At 34.2% G+C, this 20,275-nt stretch overlaps 1 protein-coding gene across 1 annotated transcript in view; it reads left to right on the top strand.

Moving 5' to 3' along the window:
- ANK2 (ankyrin 2) overlaps positions 1-18,124 on the top strand; it is a 381,624-nt gene extending 363,500 nt beyond the window's left edge. Inside the window, exons 45-51 of the mRNA XM_051967124.1 lie at positions 3,000-3,288; positions 7,769-7,861; positions 8,329-8,412; positions 8,532-8,696; positions 9,969-10,139; positions 11,451-11,542; positions 15,725-18,124. Coding sequence (XP_051823084.1) covers positions 3,000-3,288; positions 7,769-7,861; positions 8,329-8,412; positions 8,532-8,696; positions 9,969-10,139; positions 11,451-11,542; positions 15,725-15,908 — 1,078 coding nt within the window. The 3' untranslated portion in view covers positions 15,909-18,124. The remainder of the gene's footprint in view (positions 1-2,999; positions 3,289-7,768; positions 7,862-8,328; positions 8,413-8,531; positions 8,697-9,968; positions 10,140-11,450; positions 11,543-15,724) is intronic.
- Positions 18,125-20,275: the final 2,151 nt, after the last annotated feature.

The following is a 20,275-nucleotide window of genomic DNA, read 5'->3' as shown; positions in this document are numbered from 1 at the left end:
CTAGAAAGTTGGATTCTGGAACTCTGTAGGAATTGAGCAGTATTCAAGAAATCCCTTTTCCCTTTCCCAGGAACCCCAGATTCAGGAATTCTTCTTTCAGGACTCTAGGTAAAAACATATGACACCTATGTGCCTCTAACCAAAGTGGATATTCACATTCCTAGAAATGTACGTTGGGGGACTGTGCATAAACTATGACTGCATAAATTTCTTGCTTTCTGATCCCCTTACCTAGTTCCAATCACATTTCTGATCTTTTCTAGCTTTTTCCAATAAGAGAGATAAAGACCAAAGACCAATTTTACAACTAACCCTCCCTCCTCCCCCATTTCATAGGTTAGAACAAAGAGGATGATACCAATTCATTCAACCAACTAATACAGTTCTAATTAGCAATGCTGAATAAGTGATAAATGTTCACTATCCTGTGAACTCATCAAGTTGATCAGGAAACTCCCTTAAATTGCCAAATACCTGTCCTATATGAAGTTAGTTATCAGATATTTTGTAGCCAGTACATGTCTGCATCATTATTGCTTATTCTAATAAGCAAATCTAACATTGGAAAAAGAACAAACAGAGAGTACCGGAATGATCTTTTTTTGCAGTATTAGCTATGCAATAATCACCTACCACTTTGGATGTGGAGATAAAGGAAAAGAAAAAATGAAGAAAGAAAATTTGAAAATGAAAAGAAGAAAAGAAATATAAAACAGATGGTAACTCTGAAGCATTTTTATAATTACTCACAAATGAAAATAGAATTAAATAGCTAAAATTTAAAGTGTATAGATATGAAAATCAAAGGAATGATCCTTAAAAAAAGAAAACCAAAACACCCTAAGAATAAGATGAAATAGGACAGCAATTCAAAGATTGGCTAGAATAACTTTATTCTGTGTCAGTGCTAGAACAGTCACAGGGAATTAAAGCTTATTAGATGTCCAAAGGAATCTAATAATAGTAATAATAACAATAATAATAACATAGAAATATCTGGTACTTTTATTCCTGGCCCTCTAAATTCTCATTTTTAACTTTTAAGTTGCCTTGTTGCAGCTACATTGGCCTTCTTGTCAAAGATTTATTATAGGAAGTAGAATTGGAACAAGACTTAGAATCACCTAATCCAAAATACTCATTTTACAGATGACAAAATTGAGGTCCAGAGAGAGGGTATGGTTTAACTATGATTTCATAGTTAAACTAGCACTCAAATCCAGTTCTTCTAATTTTATATATAATGTTGTTCCTGTTGCTTTTTTCATTCAGCTAATTTCATTTTTGTTCCCCTAGAGGGATATAACATGTGAGAATGGAAATGATTGGGAGGATAGTTTTGATTCAATGCTCCCATTTTTACTATAATCTTATTAGTAATTATAATTTTTGGAATTCCATAAGAATATTATGAGTCGCATACATGCAAAAGCTCATTGTGCCTTCTAAGTTGCATTCATGTAGCAATTAGAAATATATTCAGTGAAGCCATCATTTATTCAAGTCATTATTACCTTGTATTTTTTAAAATATATTTTATAGTATATATTTATTACACATATAAATGTTGTCTTACTTGTTAGAATGGAAGCTCCATGAGGTCAAGGACAACTCAGTTTTTGTTTTTGTATCCCTAATATCTGGCATATAGCAAGATCGTAATGATTGTTTGTTGATGTATTGACTCAAGATCTACTGTGTATACAACAGTTGGGTGCTGAATGGAATATTATAAAGGTATAATATTTAGCTCCTATGCTCCAAAAATTGGAAAGAGCAACAAAACAAGGAACTATGTGATTAAATGCCCAAATTAGGAATACAGATAATAGTAAATGTTAAGAATAAAGAGTGATTAAGGGATCTGACCTTATTTCTCTTTTTAAAAACCAGCACAAACCCTTTGGGACATGCCAAAAAATAGCTATTTTCTCTTTCCTATTTGAATCTTATTCGTTTTTAGCTCTTTTTTCTTTGATGAAGCTTCCCTAAATAGTCTGTCTCATATTGCCTTGCTCTAGTAAATTTAAGCTCCTTGAGTTCAGTCCTTGTATTTCCAGCATATAAAGTAAGTGCTTAGTGTAGATGCTTATTGATTGCAGTACTATAGCTTATTGAAAGCAGTTAGAAAGAGGTGACTGGCAATGAGTACATTTATAGCAGATATTACAATTATAAAATTCACAATCGAATGTGGCCATTTAGTAGGGAGTAAACAATGATACACTGCTTGGTATATTTTGAAGTTATCATTGTATTATTGTGAACTAATGTTTACGACAATGATAGAGTTATTAAGGAAAGATTGTTATACTAAAGAACACTCTACTAATGTAGGAGATTAACAGATTTAAGAAATACCAATACCTTGTTACCTTTAGAAAATTAAATTATGGCATAATTTAAAGTTTTGTTCTTAGGGGAAAAAACCATTGGGTATACCATAGATTGTCAGAGAAAATGGAGATCTTTTCTTACTCTGAAGGGATGTGAGCATTGGAAATGATGATGATGATGATGATGATGATAAATAATAGCTATCACTAATGTTTGCCTACTGCTTACTGTATGTCAGGCATCATGTTAATAGTAGTTCCCTTTTTTTTTTTTTCAGTCAAGACCAATATTTTTGACCCATTTTGGGGTTTTCTTGGCAAATATACTTGAAGTAGTTTGCTATTTCCCTCTCTAGCTCATTTTTCAGATGATAAAACTGCTTTACAAATAGAGTTCACTTGAACCTCATAACAATCATGTGAGGTAGGTACTATTATTACCCTCATTTTGTAGATCGGAAAACAGAGCAGAGATAAGTGAGTTATGTAGGGTCACACAGAAGTGTGACACAAATACACAAATAGTAAGTATTTGTGGATGGATTTGAACTCAGGATTTAAAGGTTTTCTGTAAATCCAAGATTCTATCCACTCTGCCACCTCACTACTTTTTTTTTTTTTTAATGATATTCTTTGTGGTTACCTCTTTTCTCTCTGTTTCAGTGTCACTACTCCAGGAACTGAACAGGAAGAACCAAGAAAAGTTGCCCAACTAACTGGTTTCCTCCTTAAAACACCGGAAGAAATTACTGGAACTTTTGAAGAAGAGAGGCTCTACATCCCAACCCCAGTACCCAATGATCAAGGAGAATCTCCCATTGTGCAAGAACCTGAGGAGTTCCTTTTAAATAAGGATGAGAGCTCTCCAAGGAGAAGTAGTCTTGTCATTATAGAGTCAGCTGAAGACCAAACACAGAAACTTGAAAAATTTGAAGAGGAATCTTTTGAAAAGGTAACAGAATTCCTCTTTTATCTATCTTCCAAAAAATTGTAATTGAGTTTAAAAAAACTATGGAAGAGATCTATTTTTTCCATCTGAAGATTCCCCCTTTTTTTGTGACATTATTTTATGTCACAAAGATTTTCTAAACCAAGATTAAACCAAGGAACAAGGGAAATGGTTCATAGCTTTTCAATTTTCTAGAACCAATTTAGCATTGTTAGTCTCTCAATACCAGGACAATTATAGATAAAATCAGAATTGAAATAACCCATCCTTTCTTTAACATCAGAAACAAGTAGTCATCTGGTCTTTATTTTGAAATCTTCACTAATTAGGATATGAATTCTGTGAATTTATTCTTTGTACCAATACTCATAATCTTCAGTGCCCACTGACTGATAGCAAGAACTCGGTCAGAGTTCTATCTAATTCTGCTGCTACGTGATTCAACCTCTCTGGTCAGCATTTCTTCATCTACAAAATGTATAGGCTTAAAATGATGGTCTGAAAGGAGCAGATCTATTCTAGATCTTAAACAGAGTGCCCCAAATTTTGTCTCTATCATAAGAACAAATGGAGAAAATGCAATAACAGACATTTTGATAAGACAACTTGCTAAGGAAAATGCTAATGAGGTTTGCAGAAGAATTATACTAGGACTGTGCAAGGATGCTCCTTTAGAGGAGCTCATAAGACGCTGTGCCACAGTGGGCACAGGTGCCTTTTATAGCCAGGCTATGATGCAGACTTCCCAAAATCCAAACATGAGAAGACAGAGTCCCTCTTGGCAAGGGACTTCCAGAGAGACTCGTAGATGCTTTCAGTGTGGAAAAGTAGGACATCTGAAAACTCAATGTTGGTATAGAGATAGAATGGGAAAACAAGGTGGGAGAACAAGACCCCAAACCCCATGTCTAAAATGCAACAGAGGCTTCCATTGGGCCTCAGAAAAATTATTTCACTCATGGACCAATAGGTCTTGAAAGTTAACCAGAGCATTATTTATTCTTCTTCATAACTTCATTTTTTGTAATTGAAATATCTTTATTATTTTACTAACAATTAGGCATTAATTTGTACATTAAATATTGCTTCATGGAAGAATTTCATGATGATTATTCTACAAAAAGAAAGTATTCTCTCTTTTTTTTAGCTTTTTATTTTCCTTTTTCCTCCAACTCAATTTATTCTTAATAATAGCTTATTTTCAAAATATATGCATAGCTTTTAATATTTATCCTTGCAAAATCTTGTGTTCCAAATCTTTTCTCCCTCCTTTTACCCCATTCCTCTTAAACAACAAGTAATCCATATTTCCACAATTATCATGCTGCACAAGAAAAATTAGATCAAAAAGGGGGAAAAAATGAAAAAGAAAACAAAAAGTAAGCAAACAACAAGAAAGGTGAAAATACTATGTTGTCATCCATATTCAGTCTCTATAGTCCTTTTTCTGAATGCATATGGCTCTCTCCATCACAAGTCTCTTGGAATCAAAAGAAACTATTCTCAAGGAGTTCAGTTCACTTATGGAGTCTGAGTCTGTGAGTTTAGAAAACTACAGCCATTCATAGAATTTATCTTTCATATTGAATTCCCAAGAGTAAACAAATAGCATTTGAATTTCAGTCTACTTGTCTCCAAATGTTAATTTGAAGTATGTTTTCAATTATTAAAATATGTCTACATATTTCTAATTCCAATCCCATGATTCTGATGTTCTAATTTGCAAACTGGTTTAAAAAATTATTTCATGGAATGCCCATCAAGAGTACAGGGTATACTTTATACTATAAGAATAAGAGTATAAGTGCTAGAATAAATAGACCTTGGTCATTTTTTTAAAATGATAAATCTTACTCTTTCATCTATATGTCAAAATGGACTAAGAGGAAGAAACTCTATGACACAAAATAGAGATCCTCATTCTTTGCAGATCCACACCAGGGAATGATTTGCTACTAATAGTCAGGTAGAAAAATGCATTTATTCCATGCAGGGCACCTTGAATTTCCAGCATAGTGGAGAAAATAAAGTATCTACATTTTCTGAGGTCTCAATAGTGATTAGAAAATTGAAATCCTCATTCATAAATGTGGATACCAAAGAATGGGGAATTTTTTTCAAATAATAGTTGGTTGCTTTTTTTTTTTTTCTTTAATTTCCTCTCACAAATTTTTATAATGCCTTATTTGAGGATTATTTATTTTTCAGGAAATTCTAGAATAATCTCAATCTCAAAATACCCTGCTTCTTATAGCCAACTCAAGGACTACCTGTTATACAAAATTGGATGAGTGAAACAGAACCTTTAAACAAAAATAAATCTGTTCTGGTATCTTGTGGTTTAGGTAAATCATTATCTACAACAGTCAACAAGCAGTTTACTTACTAAGTGCTTATCATGTGCCAGGTATTATGTTGAGATGCAAATGCAAAAGAGAAACAGTCCCTCTCCTCAGTGAGCTTAACAGAGGCTAGAGGAAGGGGAAAGGTATTCTAATTTTCTCTCCTTGTCGCTGGAAATGTACTGATACAGGATTAGAGAAGCACAGGTAACATAAATATAGATTTGGAGATAGAAGAGAGCTTAGCAGCCGGTTCCTCATTTTAAGGTGAAAAGACTGAGGACCGAAGAAGACAGTTCAGTGCTTGCCCAAGGTTATAGAGAATTCAACCCATCTGGGTCCAAGGCCTATACTTTCTTCCACTAGCATTAGCCTGCCTGAATAAATAATTCCAGAGTAACTAAAGGTTCTCAGGTCTTGTTTTGATTGATATTCATTCATTATAAATTTCAAGCTTATCTTTGTCTAAAAAATATAATTCATTACACTATAGGAAATAATGTATTTCCATTATTAGAAAGAATGGTATAGGTAGATTCACAGGACCAGGATTCAGATCTTAGTTCTGCTATTACCTTGTGTGTTCTGTGACAAGACATTTAAACTCTGCAAGCTTCAGTTTCTTTTTGTATAAAAATATCAGTTTGACCTAAAATGATATTCATTATTCATTGCTGCCTCAAATCTATTGTCTTGGGATGTCATGCACATTAGGAAATTCTTATATTACCCAAATCACATCTAGTATATTTTTCTACAGCTTTAAAATATTCTCCTGGGCTCAGTAGTACATCATGAAAATTTATTAAGTAGCAACTCAGCATACATTTTACAAATGGAGCAAACTTTCTTTCTTTTTTTTTTTTTTTTTAATTATAGCTTTTTATTTACAAGTTATATGCATGGATAATTTTACAGCATCGACAATTGCCAAACCTTTTGTTCCAGTTTTTCCCTTCCTTCCCCCATCCCCTCTTCCTGATGGCAGGTTGACCAATATATGTTAAATATGTTAAAGTATAAATTAAATACAGTATAAGTATACATGTCCTAACAGTTTTTTTGCTGTGCAAAAAGAATTGGACTTTGAAATAGTGTACTTGTAGCCTGTGAAGGAAATCAAAAATGCAGGCAGACAAAAATATAGGGATTGGGAATTCTATGTAATGGTTCATAGTCATCTCCCAGAGTTCTTTCTCTGGATATAGCTGGTTAAATTCATTACTGCTCTATTGGAACTGATTTGGTTCATCTCATTGTTGGAGATGGCCATGTTCCTCAGAATTGATCATCATATGGTATTGGTGTTGAATTATATAATGATCTCCTGGTCCTGCTCATTTCACTCAGCATCAGTTCATGTAAGTCTCTCCAGGCCTTTCTGAAATCATCCTGTTGGTCATTTCTTACCAAACAATAATATTCCATAATATTCATATACCACAATTTATTCAGCCATTATCCAGTTGATGGGCATCCACTCAGCAAACCTATTTTCTTAAAGCCACACAATATTGAGGAAATTCAGTGAGAGAAATTCAGAAAAATTCAGATTTGAATGCTACTTTTGAGTTCCCTATACATTGAACTACATCACCTTTCTTTGAAAGGATGCCACTGTAAAGCTCAAATTTCTAAAAATTTTACCATGCTGTCTCTGGTATTCTACCAGAAATTACTATTCTTTAAATTAATAATTTTCCATCTGTATGCATCTGGCCCAATATAAATATTAATTATGTCATTTTTAGTTATAGGTTTTCATCCAGTCACATTCATATAACATAGTAGCTCTGAACAAAAGCAAAGCTGTCATTTCTTCTTCCCAGAATTTGACAGATGATGCCATAACAACCTTCAGAGTAATAGCTTGATTCAAGATGGCATTTATCAGTCACCATAACCCAAACCAAAATTCTTCCTGGGAACATTCATTGCTACAGTTGCCTTTTTTTAAAAATATATACAATTATATGCCAATGAGAAATCACTTTATGGTTCTTGGCAGTTTTCCCAAGCAAAGACATAAAATCAAAGCCCTGAATAAACACTTTGAAAATCAAATGTGAACTCAGGCAGAAACCAATAGCTAAATAATGTTTAGTGTATTAAACAAAGCCATGTTTCCCTGGTTCCACTAGGAGCTCACCAAGGAATTAGGTGAGTTGGATGACAGCTCAGATGAGGATGCTATGGTAACCACCAGGGTTGTTCATCGCCGGGTGATAATACAGGTACAAGTTGTGAAATTGTTGCACGAATCAGGAGCTTTGTCCAGGTTACCTTCTGAGAGTGACCCATGCCCCTGCAGCAATGAGGGTTTAGCACGTTCCCTGAATAACGCATGGGCATTTGAAAATGGATCCTACCATGCTAACAGGTTTTGTTTGAAAAGAAATGTAATGAGTGATTCCTGCAATTCTAACTGTTTCCCTAATGTCATATGACAGAGGACTAGTAAGATCTGGTATCTTCAAAGTCACCAATCTTATGAGCACTATATGTTTTTGTTCCTTTTCTTTAACCTAGGTTTTGCTTTTGCATGCCCTTTTTAAAAAATTATTATAACTAAACTACTTACAAGTCTTTGTACTTTAGTGATGCTTTTCAACTCCTTTAATTGAATTATTTTATTTTTAAGCAGTTGGGAGTAATTTATTTTAAATGCACACTGTATGACATAGTTCTCTTGACTATTTAGGGAAATGAAATGCCTGACATACCATCAGAAACAGTGACAGAAGAAGAATATGTTGATGAACATGGACATACTGTAGTGAAGAAGGTATGATTGTTCTTACCTTATCATTTGGGTTTTTCATACCTTTCCCCCACTAAAGACCTCTTCATAATCCAATATTTTAAAGCAAAATGGAGATGCAATCATGATAATGATAATTACAGGTCACCAGAAAGGTCATTAGACGGTACCTATCCCCAGAGGGCATAGAAAAAGAAGAAGTTACTACGTGTGGAACTCTACAAGAGCCTGTGATTATTGAAGAAGGAGATGGTTATTCCAAAGTTATAAAACGCGTGGTGTTGAAGAGCAACAGTGAACAGTCAGAGGTAAGTATATCTTACTCTGAGTATCCCAAGATAACTTAGTATATGGAAAAATAGGAAAAAGAATTCAGAGGAATCAGGGAGGGAGCTGGGAGAGAGGACTCATTGAGATTGATTCCTGTCTGTCTTGTATATTTTTGAGCAGAGTACACTCTTAATAGCTTTCATATTATTGTGGAAGAGCCATTTTGTGTTAACTTTAATAAAGACAGATTTGTTCTCATTTTTCCATTGTCTGTTTTTCATAATTTGGTTTCCATCCTCTACTCATGTCATAGTCTGATTGTAGAAACGTAAGAAAGAACTGAAATCAAATTTATGGAGTTTATTGGGTAAACAACATCATAAAATTATACACATATACATCAGTGATTCTTGTGAAATACCTGTCTTTTCAAAGCTATTTTTGATAAATAAATGTATTCAAAACTGCTGTAAACTATTCCTAAGAGAATTCCAAGGATCCCAAAGAGATTTTGATCCTGGGGAATCAAAGGATCCCAAGAGGATTTCAAAACATTTTGAGTATTATTTGTGATTATGGATTGTTGGTTTTTAAAATTTCAGTGTAACATAATGGATAAAATTGTCTTTATAGCCTTGGCTTCAAACCCCATCTCTATTGGCTGAGTAATAATTTTTAAGTCATAGAAAATTTTATTGGCAGAGGGAAATTATCTCATCTAGGAAATCATAGTCCTATTCATGTCCTTCCTGAGGCTCTTAGCAGTTGTCAGAGTGACCAATTGTCCTATTTTTAAAGCAAGTGAGCTTTCTCCACTTCTCATAGGCATAGGAATTAAGCCAAAATTATAACTCTCGGAGAATATTGTATTATATCCACACAACACTAAAAAAAACAAATTTATACCCCAAAATGTAGCAAGTCTACAAATGGCTTAATGGTCATGCTTTCCTACAACATAACCAACCAATTTCTTTCACCAAAGTAAATGGCGGTTTTTACTGCTATATAAACTCAACCTTTGTTGAGGTCAATTAACCCTTAAGCAGTTTATATAAACTTAAGAGAAGTGTCTATTTTGATCATCTTCTTCCCCTTTATTTTTTTATTGAAAGCATTTTCACTAAGAGAGGCTGTGAGCCAGTTTTACTTTGAATTGGTCTTAAGTTTACTAATGATTGAGGTTGAAATGCTCTGGTGATTCTCTTGTGAATTTTTTCCACTTATTCAGGAACTGACATAAATGCATATTAATTAATTGCATAGTATAATAGATTGAAATTGTATCCTGTCTGTTCTCCATTTACTAGGTAACTTTCTCTGAGCCCAATGTTTCACAGTTTCAGTCTGAGCCTGTGGAAGGCCGTAAGGTCAGCAAAGTTGTTAAGACAACCATGATACATGGAGAAAGGATGGAGAAACATCTGGGGGATGCTAGTTTAGCTACTGATCTTCCATCAGCCAAAGATGACTTTGAAGAGGTATAGTAGCATCACCATTGTTTGTATTTTATTTTTAACATATGTATGTCTAATTCTTTGATAATCATTCAATATAATATTATTCAGGCATATGTTATCAATTCTTTTGGCCCATAATTGTAACTTTAAATGGATGCTTTTGATTAGGAGGACTTTCACAGAATGTTGCAAATTAAATTTTCGTAGTAATTTTAGATATTTCTAAAAAAAAGAACCAAGTAAAATAATGGATATTCTTTATGCATAAATAAAAAGTAATAAGATTCATCAAATTCTGGTTTTGATGAATAAGAATTCACCTACTTTTTATAAAAATCAAAAGCAAAGATAAAATTCTATAATTTCTAGTTTTCATAAATTACAAGTTTTAGAATTCATTTCCTTACAAAAAATTTCTATGTTAAACCTCTTGAAATATTAAAAAAAAAAAAAAAAACCAATCTGGAAGGATGCTAGTTTTGGCTACTGAATTTCCTTCAAAGATGAATTTTGTATGAAAATCTATTCTAGACACTAATTGGTTTTTCATATTTAAATGTTTCTTTTAGTTTCATTTCCAAACTCTACTTTATTTGTATTTCATTTTATTAGATTTAAGTATTATCATATGGAATCTTGATGCCAGAGTATTCTTTTGTCTTTTCTTCTATGAAGTTTACAATAATTATTGGGTAGGCACTTATGGCTCAGCCAACAAAAAGAAAGCTAGTTGAAAAATAAATATATATGTGTTCTCCCTCTACTATAAACAGATCATGTGTGAAGAGAGGGAGACATAAATGGTGTGTCCATTTAATTTTTTAATTTAACTTTGGGTAGGAGAAATTTTTGTTTCAGGTACTGACATTCTGGAATCATTGCAAACTTTTGATTATCAAAGTGTGAATCATACAGGATACTGATTTTTGGCTTTCTTTTTCTTTTGGTTATTTCATTTTTCATTTACATCACCACAAAGAAGATGGAGGAAATGAAATAGCAGTCAAAGCATAATTGTTAGTGTTTATGAACATTTATAGGGAGTTGTGGAGTAATTGGTAAATTCCATGCCTCTGTTATGCCTCCTTACCCTCCAAATTCAAAGCAATTGGAATTCACTATTTTTTTTAAGCTGCGAAGAAAACATTATATTTGATTAAAAATGTAGTTTTTCAGTATAACCCCAAACTTTTTTTTAATTGCTTGCCAATTATTTTTCCTTTCAAGTATTTGTGTTCATATTAAATCTGGATTAAAAATTGTCATTCAATTTTCTTGAGGAGTTTATGGCTTAATAATAGGATTTTGTTTTGCATTACATTTTTATTTCAGGCTTTGAGTTATGCAGGTAGCCATGGGAAAGTCCATCTACCTAGTTTAGTAGAAAATGAAATCATGAAAGAGGATGGATCAGTTATTAAAAGGTTTGGTTTGGCATGGTATGGTGCTTTGATTTGATAGGGAAATATTAATCAACTAACAATATACAAAAGGTTTTTGTGGTGGGACAATTATAATAAAAGTTACAATGCTATAGTGCTTTGATTGGCAAAGTATAAGATGGGAATGCATTATAATGCCCATTTTACTGCTAGGGAGATGGGAATTCTGAGTTTTAATGGCTTCATATAAGGTCATATCAGTAGAAAGAACTAGAGTCAGTATTCATGACCTTGCCTAAACATCTGATCCCCAAATCTGCTGATGGCCCTTCACATCACAGCTTCTGGATAAAATGCTGTCATTAGATCACAAGCTTTTGTAAGTCAATATGTCAAGTGGAAATAGTGGGGGTTACAAAGACAAAAGCATGATAATTCTTGCCATCAAGAAGCTTGCACTCTACAAAAGGAAACAGGCACATATATAGTGATGTAGAAAATTCATGTGTTGTTAGTGACCTAGGACTTCCCTTCCAACAAAAGGGCTCTATGCTGGACTCACCTAAGCCAGGCTCAATCCCGGAAGCAGCTTCTCTCCACAGAACAATGTCAAACTTTTCTCAATCTCTGAACCATTTACCACATCCAAGAGTTCCAGGGAAATTTTCTTAAATGAAGCTTAAATTTGACACATGTCAGTCCCCTAAAAGGGACTAAAAGTTGTGTTTTTTCCCCATAGAAGGTTTTTTCAATGTACACAGCAGATATTAGGAACAGGAGAGTGATTTATTTCCTCCAAAGCAAAATAAATGTTTAAATTAAAAAATATTGTGTGCATTAATAACAAATATTTTAAAATAAAAAATTAAAAAAATATTAAAAATTGCTAGTGGGACCATATCTTTTTCCCCCCTGAGGTAATTGGGGTTAAGGGACTTGCCTAAGGTCACACATCTGGGAGGTGTTCGTGTCTGAGGCCAGATTTAAACTCAGGTTCTCCTGACTTCAGGGCTGGTACTCTATCCACTGCACCACCTAGGTGTCCCCATATTTCTTTTTTTACAGTGCCCTGTTGGTACAATGAGATAATGTTCATTGGAAGATCTCCTAAATAATGGTTTTGTAAAGTATGTAGCCTTTTTTTTTTTTTAAATTAATGTTTTAACATCTCTGCATGAGTGATGAATAGCATGGACTTGATTTTTATTTCTCCTTTGATATTTGACTGCATTCAGAGATAATGAACAGAAATTGAAGATTGTATTGCCAGAAACAGCCCATAAAATCAGAAAGCAATATTTGTGCTCAGAACCATGAACAGTCATTTTGGAATCTGACTTTCCTGTTTTTAAAACTTTCCAGTTTTAGTCACTGATCCACCAATAAGCCTTTGACAAATCACTATATTTTGCTGGGTGAGTTAACTTCTCTTTTAATGCTGGGAAGTTCATGTAAGTTTTAATAGATTAATAAACCACTTCCTCTACCTCAGTAGAAAGGTACTATTCAAACTCCCATTGCTCTCTGTAGATATTTAAAACCCATTAAGCATGCCAAATTTGCAGGAAGAAATTGGAGGCTCCCTCACTATCTGCTTTTCAGTCAAATGCAGAAAGCAGCAGCAGTTATCAAACATCTCACAGGGTTTTTATTTCTATATCACTAGGTCCTGATTAGAGCAAATAATGAATCCAGTAAAGTAGTTGCAATGTTGGAATTCATACTGTCCACTGGACTGGAACCAATAGCTGTTTTACATATTTTTAACTTCAAATAAAATGAATTCAAACGCATTCCCTAAAAAATTTTCCCCCACAAGAAAAATATTTGGATTTCTGGAATTTTTAAGATTATCATTCTTCAGATAGACCATTTAGGAGAAACCCAGGTAATCTCTCTTTTTCTCTTCCTCCCTTCACATAGAATCTTAAAATTTGGAAGAGACTTTAGAAATGACCTCTTTATATCTTTTTGATAAGGAAGGAAGCCAAGACCAAGTAAGGTTAAATGATTTGTACGAAATTAGATAGTTGATTGGCATCAGGTAAACTGATCAACACAGAAAAATGGTTTGTGCATGAGATACACTTCAGGAGCTGGAGTGATACAGACCTCAGCAAAAATAAAGGAGACTATTGTGTAGAATAAAATGTGAATAGCCCATTGGTGGGCCATAACTTTAAACATTGTTATATTATTGACCTGTAATTATGTGTTCCCTTTTCAACTCTCTCCTCCATACTCTTGTATGGGATTCCCAAGGTTTATTCACCTGTTCTCTTGGATATCTCAAAAACTACACTTCTCTTAAGGTTCCTTCAGTGAAGATGAAATGAAGATGTCCCTGTAGAAAAAGACACAAGTTATCCCTTACCTAGCTGTCATATTTAAATGATACTACCTTTTAGATATAGTTCCCTATGCCCAAGCATGCAGGGATATAAAAGAGAAGAATTATTAACTGTCCTTCATTGGCAGTTTGATGAAACATTGGCTCCTCAGAATAAAGTTCTGAAATGCATAAAATGAATAAGATTAAAAATTTCTATTATATTGAAAAAGTTATTAAGATATTTTTAAAAATATAAGTGCATTGGCCTCACATTATGATACCCTGTTTAAATGGATAAAAACAAGGGAAAGTTGCCAAATTACCCTGTTTTCTCATGAAAATAAAAAAAAGCTACATTTGCCCTTTTTTGATTCCTTTCATCGTTAATGAATTAGTTCTTTTCCTTTGTTTATAATGTCTTGTCCACTTCATTCTTGTCCAGATCGACTTCTAACCCAAAGCTAACCCAAACTCTTGGGTCCTTAAATTTGAGAAAGATGCAAGTTGGCCAGATTATTCTAAACCTTTTCCTTAGATTTATAGTTACTGTGGTAAAATCACTAAAGAAGGAAGTTTTTCCAGTTGACCAGCCCAAAGATTACATCCCACTGGCTTATTCTACACTTCATCTTATACAGTCTTTATAATGGTTTTCTTTAGCTCTAGGTGAGGTCTGTATCACTCCAATTCCTGAACCGTCTCTCTCTCCCACAATCTCTTTGTGCTAGTAAGTTTACCTGATGCCAATCAACTAGCTAATTCTCAAAATTACTCTTTTGATGAGAACCAATCTTCCCACTTAATATGCTGGGCCTATATATATTACCAAAATCATAATCCTTAAAACCTGTTCTGTGATAAAACAACTCCTTCCCCATATCCAGAAACAACTAGCATTCATTTACTATTCCAACGCTTGAATCACCTATTAGGAATCCCACTCAGTTTCTCTTTCTTATCTGAAGGATTCCTCTAGATCTAAGCTCATTTGCAGAAATGAAATGACTGATTTTTCCCTGAATGAAGTGAATAATCATGATTTTCCTAGCTTAAAGAATAAACTCAATCCATTTCCAAAGATTACTTTTGCTGATCTTTATGTATATATACCTCTCTGGGTCCACCTGTCCTGCAGGAATGATTAAAATCTTAACTTTCCTGCTCACGTTGATCTCATCCTTATCTCCTCACAAACTGAACTATTCTCCATACCTTGTTTTCACTCCATTTCTGTGTCTTCTATTGGAATAAAACTGCTCTTCATTTACAATGTACAAGATAGGGGCAATTGACATTTCAGCAAATGGAGACCTAGAGTCTTTGTCTTTTGGAGTATAATTCAATCTTTTCAGAAATCCTTTCTTAGGTTAGAAGATATGTGTGGGTTTTAATATTGATGTACCCATATTATCATACTTCTTTTTCTCTCTCCATATATATTTATATCTATATATACATTCCCATATATATGTATACATATACATAACAATACTGAAGATATAGGAAACATTTTTGTGGGGTTTGGCTCCTTTACATTTGTTTATGAGCATATTCTTTATTTTTCCAAATTCAAAAAAAATTTAGAGAACATGAAATTAGTTCACTTCCTTCATTTGAGAAGCAAAGAATATTGAAGTCTTGTCAAATTTTAGTGGTTCTTTGATGATAACACAGCTAAGTTAATAGTCAAGTCTGTTTAGAATTTAAATATTCTGGCACTCAGGCAAGTCCAGTGTAGTCATCAGTAGTTACCACTAAATTGTGCTATCTTTGGATAAAAGGGAGAAAAGGTAAACAGAGAATGGCAGAGACAGAGAAGGAGACAGAGATACAGCTACAGAGAGACAGAATCACACAGAGAGAGTAATTCTTTCTTTCCTTTCTTCCTTCAGGACAACAATGAATAAAGCAGAGAGACAAAAGAGGACTGTAGTAAAAGACCAGCATGAAAAACACATTCACTTGGAACAGATGGAAGATACACCAGAAGCACTAAAACCAGATGACCTCCAGCATGACCTTCAGCAATTTCTTAAACATTTCTGTAGGGAGGACTGGAAGCATGAGGCCAAATGAGGGGCTACCCACATCTTATAAAGAAAATTACATACCCACTTAATATGCAGCTTTCACTTTCTTCAGGAGGTGTAGTGATCACAAATTCCCTAATTAATGAAATATACTGGCATTTCTATTTTTATCACACAGTGACTTTGGTTTTCTTTCCCCTCCCTCCCCTCTCTCCCTTCCTGCTCCCCGCCCCACCCTTTCTTTTTTTTCCTTTTGTTTTTAATTGTGACCAAAAAGTCACAAAAATCACAAAGCTGATTTGTGACCAAAGATAGTATCCTTCATTCTGGATAGTTTACCCACTAAATTGTTATATTTATGCTGTACTGGGAACTTGCCACCTCAATTGTTCCCTTGCTTCCAGCTATTTCCATGAGAATTTTTTGATCTGGACAGCACCATCTGCAGGCCTCTTCATGTTCTGATATTCTGATGAAAATACCTACACAGATTGAATATAGTTAAAGTGCTTGAACTTAAAAAACTTTCAAAGAAAATGTCTACCATGACTACACTTATTATCCTGGAATAAAGGGTTTATAGAAATTGCTGAACAATAATTAATAAAGATATTGCTAACACAATCAACTAAAAATACAGATCTGTGCAAAAGCTACCTTGACCATAGGACTTCCAGCTTAATGATCTCTCACCATGAAGGGCTGTAAGGGTCAGGTGATGATCACTTTCAAGTACAGCCTTTTACTGTGAAGTGCCCATTGGCTGTGCCCCAGCTACACTTTAAGACTCTTAACTGCCACTTAAAGAATTCTGGGGGATAAAACCATTGGAGAACTAAAGAAAATGATTAAATAATCAAATCTCTAGCAGCTAAACTACATCCTATGGTACATTTGAATCTTAAGATCTTTCCAATTTGGGACTCATGGGCAGGGTGTATTAAATAGATATAGTCATTTTTTGTTCTCACTGCTTTAGTAAATCACATTGTCTTACTGATGTGGTACCTTTTGCTGGCCACTGCACTATAGATAACTCAGTGGAAAACAAGGTTTACTTTCTAGACATACAGTTAAATTCTCACCATATTTGTTTGGTTTTTTAAAATTTTCTGGATTGCCTCTTCCCAGATACATGCATGTGGCATTTACAAAACTCAACCCCAAAACAAAAATCCTCTTATAATTATATTAAGAGCTTATTATCCTTATTCTTAGCACTGAGCGATCAGTTTTGAACTTCAAAATGAGATTGTTTTCTGTTTGGTAATGAGGTTCAAAAGATTTGATTTGGGTTAGTATTTTTGATTTTTTGTTTACATTTTTGGCTAACATGGTACTTACAAGAATATTTCTGCATATTTTGTTTGATTCAAAGAAGGGAATATAAAACCTGAGAAATTTACATGTCCTATACCTTATTCTTCTAGTGGTTGGAGCTGTGTAGTATTTTAACACACACACACACACACATATACACACACACACACACACACACACAAAACACACACACAAATATCTACATATAAACAGTATACATTTTCAACCAGTTATTAGATAAAGTATATTCAAAGTTGAAGGGGGGTGGGAAATGAGTCAATCCTCCAGGGACTGAAAATTTTCTAATTCTATCTGGTCTTTTCCTGTTGTGGGGGAAAAAATGATTCACTCTTGCTCTAAAAGTAAAAAAAAAAAAAACAAAGGCTGCATACAATGGCATTTGATCATTAAAATAACAATGCCAAGAGGGGGAAAAAAACAAACAAACAAATCTTTCTTGAGAGGCAAAGCTGCTCAAAAGCCAAAGCTTCTAAGTCTCCAGTACTAGCACTTTTTGGCAGTCAGATAGAAAATAAAGTGTTCTTTGGCAGTCAAAATGAGAGAGGTCTAGGGTGGAACATTTAAGACACATCCTGGCTTTCTTCTTGTCAAGAACAGCATTGATTGACCTTTAATGGAGCTCAAGAAAAGCATTTCTTTTGTGTTTCTTGCGGTGCAGATGATGTCTGTGTAACAACATAATGGTTATTCACCTTTTTTGATTTTGGTTTTTTGCTGTGTTATCAAAAAACTTGAATACTGTGAGAAAAAAAGTGAATTTTAAGTTGATGAATCAGCATCTTGTTCCCATGGTGATAACACCAATTGAATATATCTATGAGGGCATGTATTAGCTAAAGGAAAAAAATACACTAACAACACATAGCTGCAATGTGTATAATGGCTGATTTAATTAAATAAATTGTACAAGTGTTAAATGTAGCAATTGTGATTTGTTGTTCCTTAAAACTCACTCTCTTCTTCAGGAGATTGGTACATTATTACAGACTTAGGAAATCATTCACTAGATGGAAAAGTTAAGTTTCTTGCTCGTATTATTTTCCAAAGGATTATGAATATCTAGCTGTTGCTTATGTCAATATGAAGATTGAAGAATCTTCATTCTGAAAGCAGCTACAAATTAAATCATCACAACAATGAAGATGATGAGAAAGATGGTATGGATTTTTTTTAATAGCTGGGATTGTAGATAAACCATTCTGGACTTTCCTGGACTCCCTGCTATAGGAATGTGCCCCAACATGGATAATAGTTGGGTAGGAGGTAATACTATCTTTCAGTGTTTAGAAGTTATTCTTTTCTCTTGGGCTATGGCTATTCAATTCCTTCATTTTACCAACTTTACCTACTATATTGTTTTGTACGTGGTAGATGCCAAATAAATGTTTGTAATGTTTAAAATGTAATCAAGATAGTATAGATTGGAAAGGTCTAATTCAAATTCATATTTTTGATTTGATGATATTAATTTTATCACACAAAGTCTCCAATTAAGTAAATTGATCTATTTATAAGCTGTTTGATATAGAATGCAAAGCATTCTCCAAACTCATCTAAGCTATGAATCTTTGCAACTAAATGAAATCAAAGTGTTATGCCACAGTCTCCTTGAATTGTTCTACCTCAGTTTCCCTGCATTAGTTTCTCTGAATTATAATATCTCAATTTCCCTGAGTTAGTATGCTAGTCCCTCCCCCCTTTTCTGTTCATTAGGGCTGACATAATTAGGGCTATAGAGATCTGGCCACTGTGGCATTCCAAAAGGTAAGACTCCGGATGTCCTATCTCAGATACCTAATTGGCATCCTCTACCTCTATCTCTCCAGACTTCCTGTCTCTAGCTGGATACTTCCTTAACTCCCAATTTGTAAGAATTTATATTTCTCACCCCCAATCTGTCAGAACCAAATTTATGGTTCGTCCCTGAAATTTCCTACTCTCTGCCTTCTGTCTTTGTTTCTCTTCTCACTAAAGTCCTACCTATAAAAATCCTTGGAGTCTCACCTTCAATACTGGATACTTTGAAATAAAAGTCTGATCCAGTGAATCAATTAAGCTCTCCAATAAATAAAATATTAAAAACTCTCTAGTCTCTATCTTGCCTCAGTTTTTGTTTTTGTTTTGTTTTGGTTTTTTTTTGGCTCTATATTTTGGAAGCCCCAGCGAGATATCAGAACTGAGAGAAGGATTAGAGATTAGAGACCTTTGGGCCTCCCCCGGAGCCTTGGGGGCAACTGAGGTCTGGGCTCTTTGCTGGAGAGGATAACCCTGGTTTGTTCCAGAATTCCCACGAAGGACATCTTCAGCCACAGCAAGAGTCATTGTGGACACCCCATTTCAGCACAGGAGAATTTAAGTCTGGGTGTCTTAGGACACAATTTGGTCTGTCTGTCTGTTTGCTAGCAATTGGGCCCAGAGAGGGGCCAGTGGGAGTGGATTTCTGGGAAACATCAGCAGGGCACTGGGTGATGTTATCTGTTCTGAGTGTCTTCTAAGACACATATCTGGTCTGAATATCTTGGGACAATAAATCTGAATGTGGTTTTTTTTTTCCTTTTTTTTTTTTTTTAAATAACTTTGTTATTGACAGAACCCATGCCAATTGCCACCTTTTTTTTTTTTTAACAACATTTTTTATTTTATTTTATTTTTTTACAACATTATCCCTTGCACTCACTTCTGTTCCGATTTTTCCCCTCCCTGCCTCCACCCCCTCCCCTAGATGGCAAGCAGTCTTATATATGTTAAATAGGTTATAGTATATCCTAGATACAATATATGTGTGCAGAACTGAACAGTTCTCTTGTTGCACAGGGAGAATTGGATTCAGAAGGCATAAATAACCCGGGAAGAAAAACAAAAATGCAAGCAGTTTATATTCATTTCCCAGTGTTCTTTCTTTGGGTGTAGCTGCTTCTGTCCATCCTTGATCAATTGAAATTGAGATCTCTTTGTCAAAGAAATCCACTTCCATCAGAATACATCCTCATACAGTATCGTTGTTGAGGTATATAATGATCTCCTGGTTCTGCTCATTTCACTTAGCATCAGTTCATGTAAGTCTTACCAGTC

This window comes from Antechinus flavipes, chromosome 6, assembly GCF_016432865.1.
Source record: "Antechinus flavipes isolate AdamAnt ecotype Samford, QLD, Australia chromosome 6, AdamAnt_v2, whole genome shotgun sequence".
In the NCBI taxonomy this organism is placed as follows: domain Eukaryota; kingdom Metazoa; phylum Chordata; class Mammalia; order Dasyuromorphia; family Dasyuridae; genus Antechinus; species Antechinus flavipes.
The sequence above is the reverse complement of the archived record's forward strand: the minus strand, read 5'-3'. Positions and strand labels throughout refer to the sequence as shown.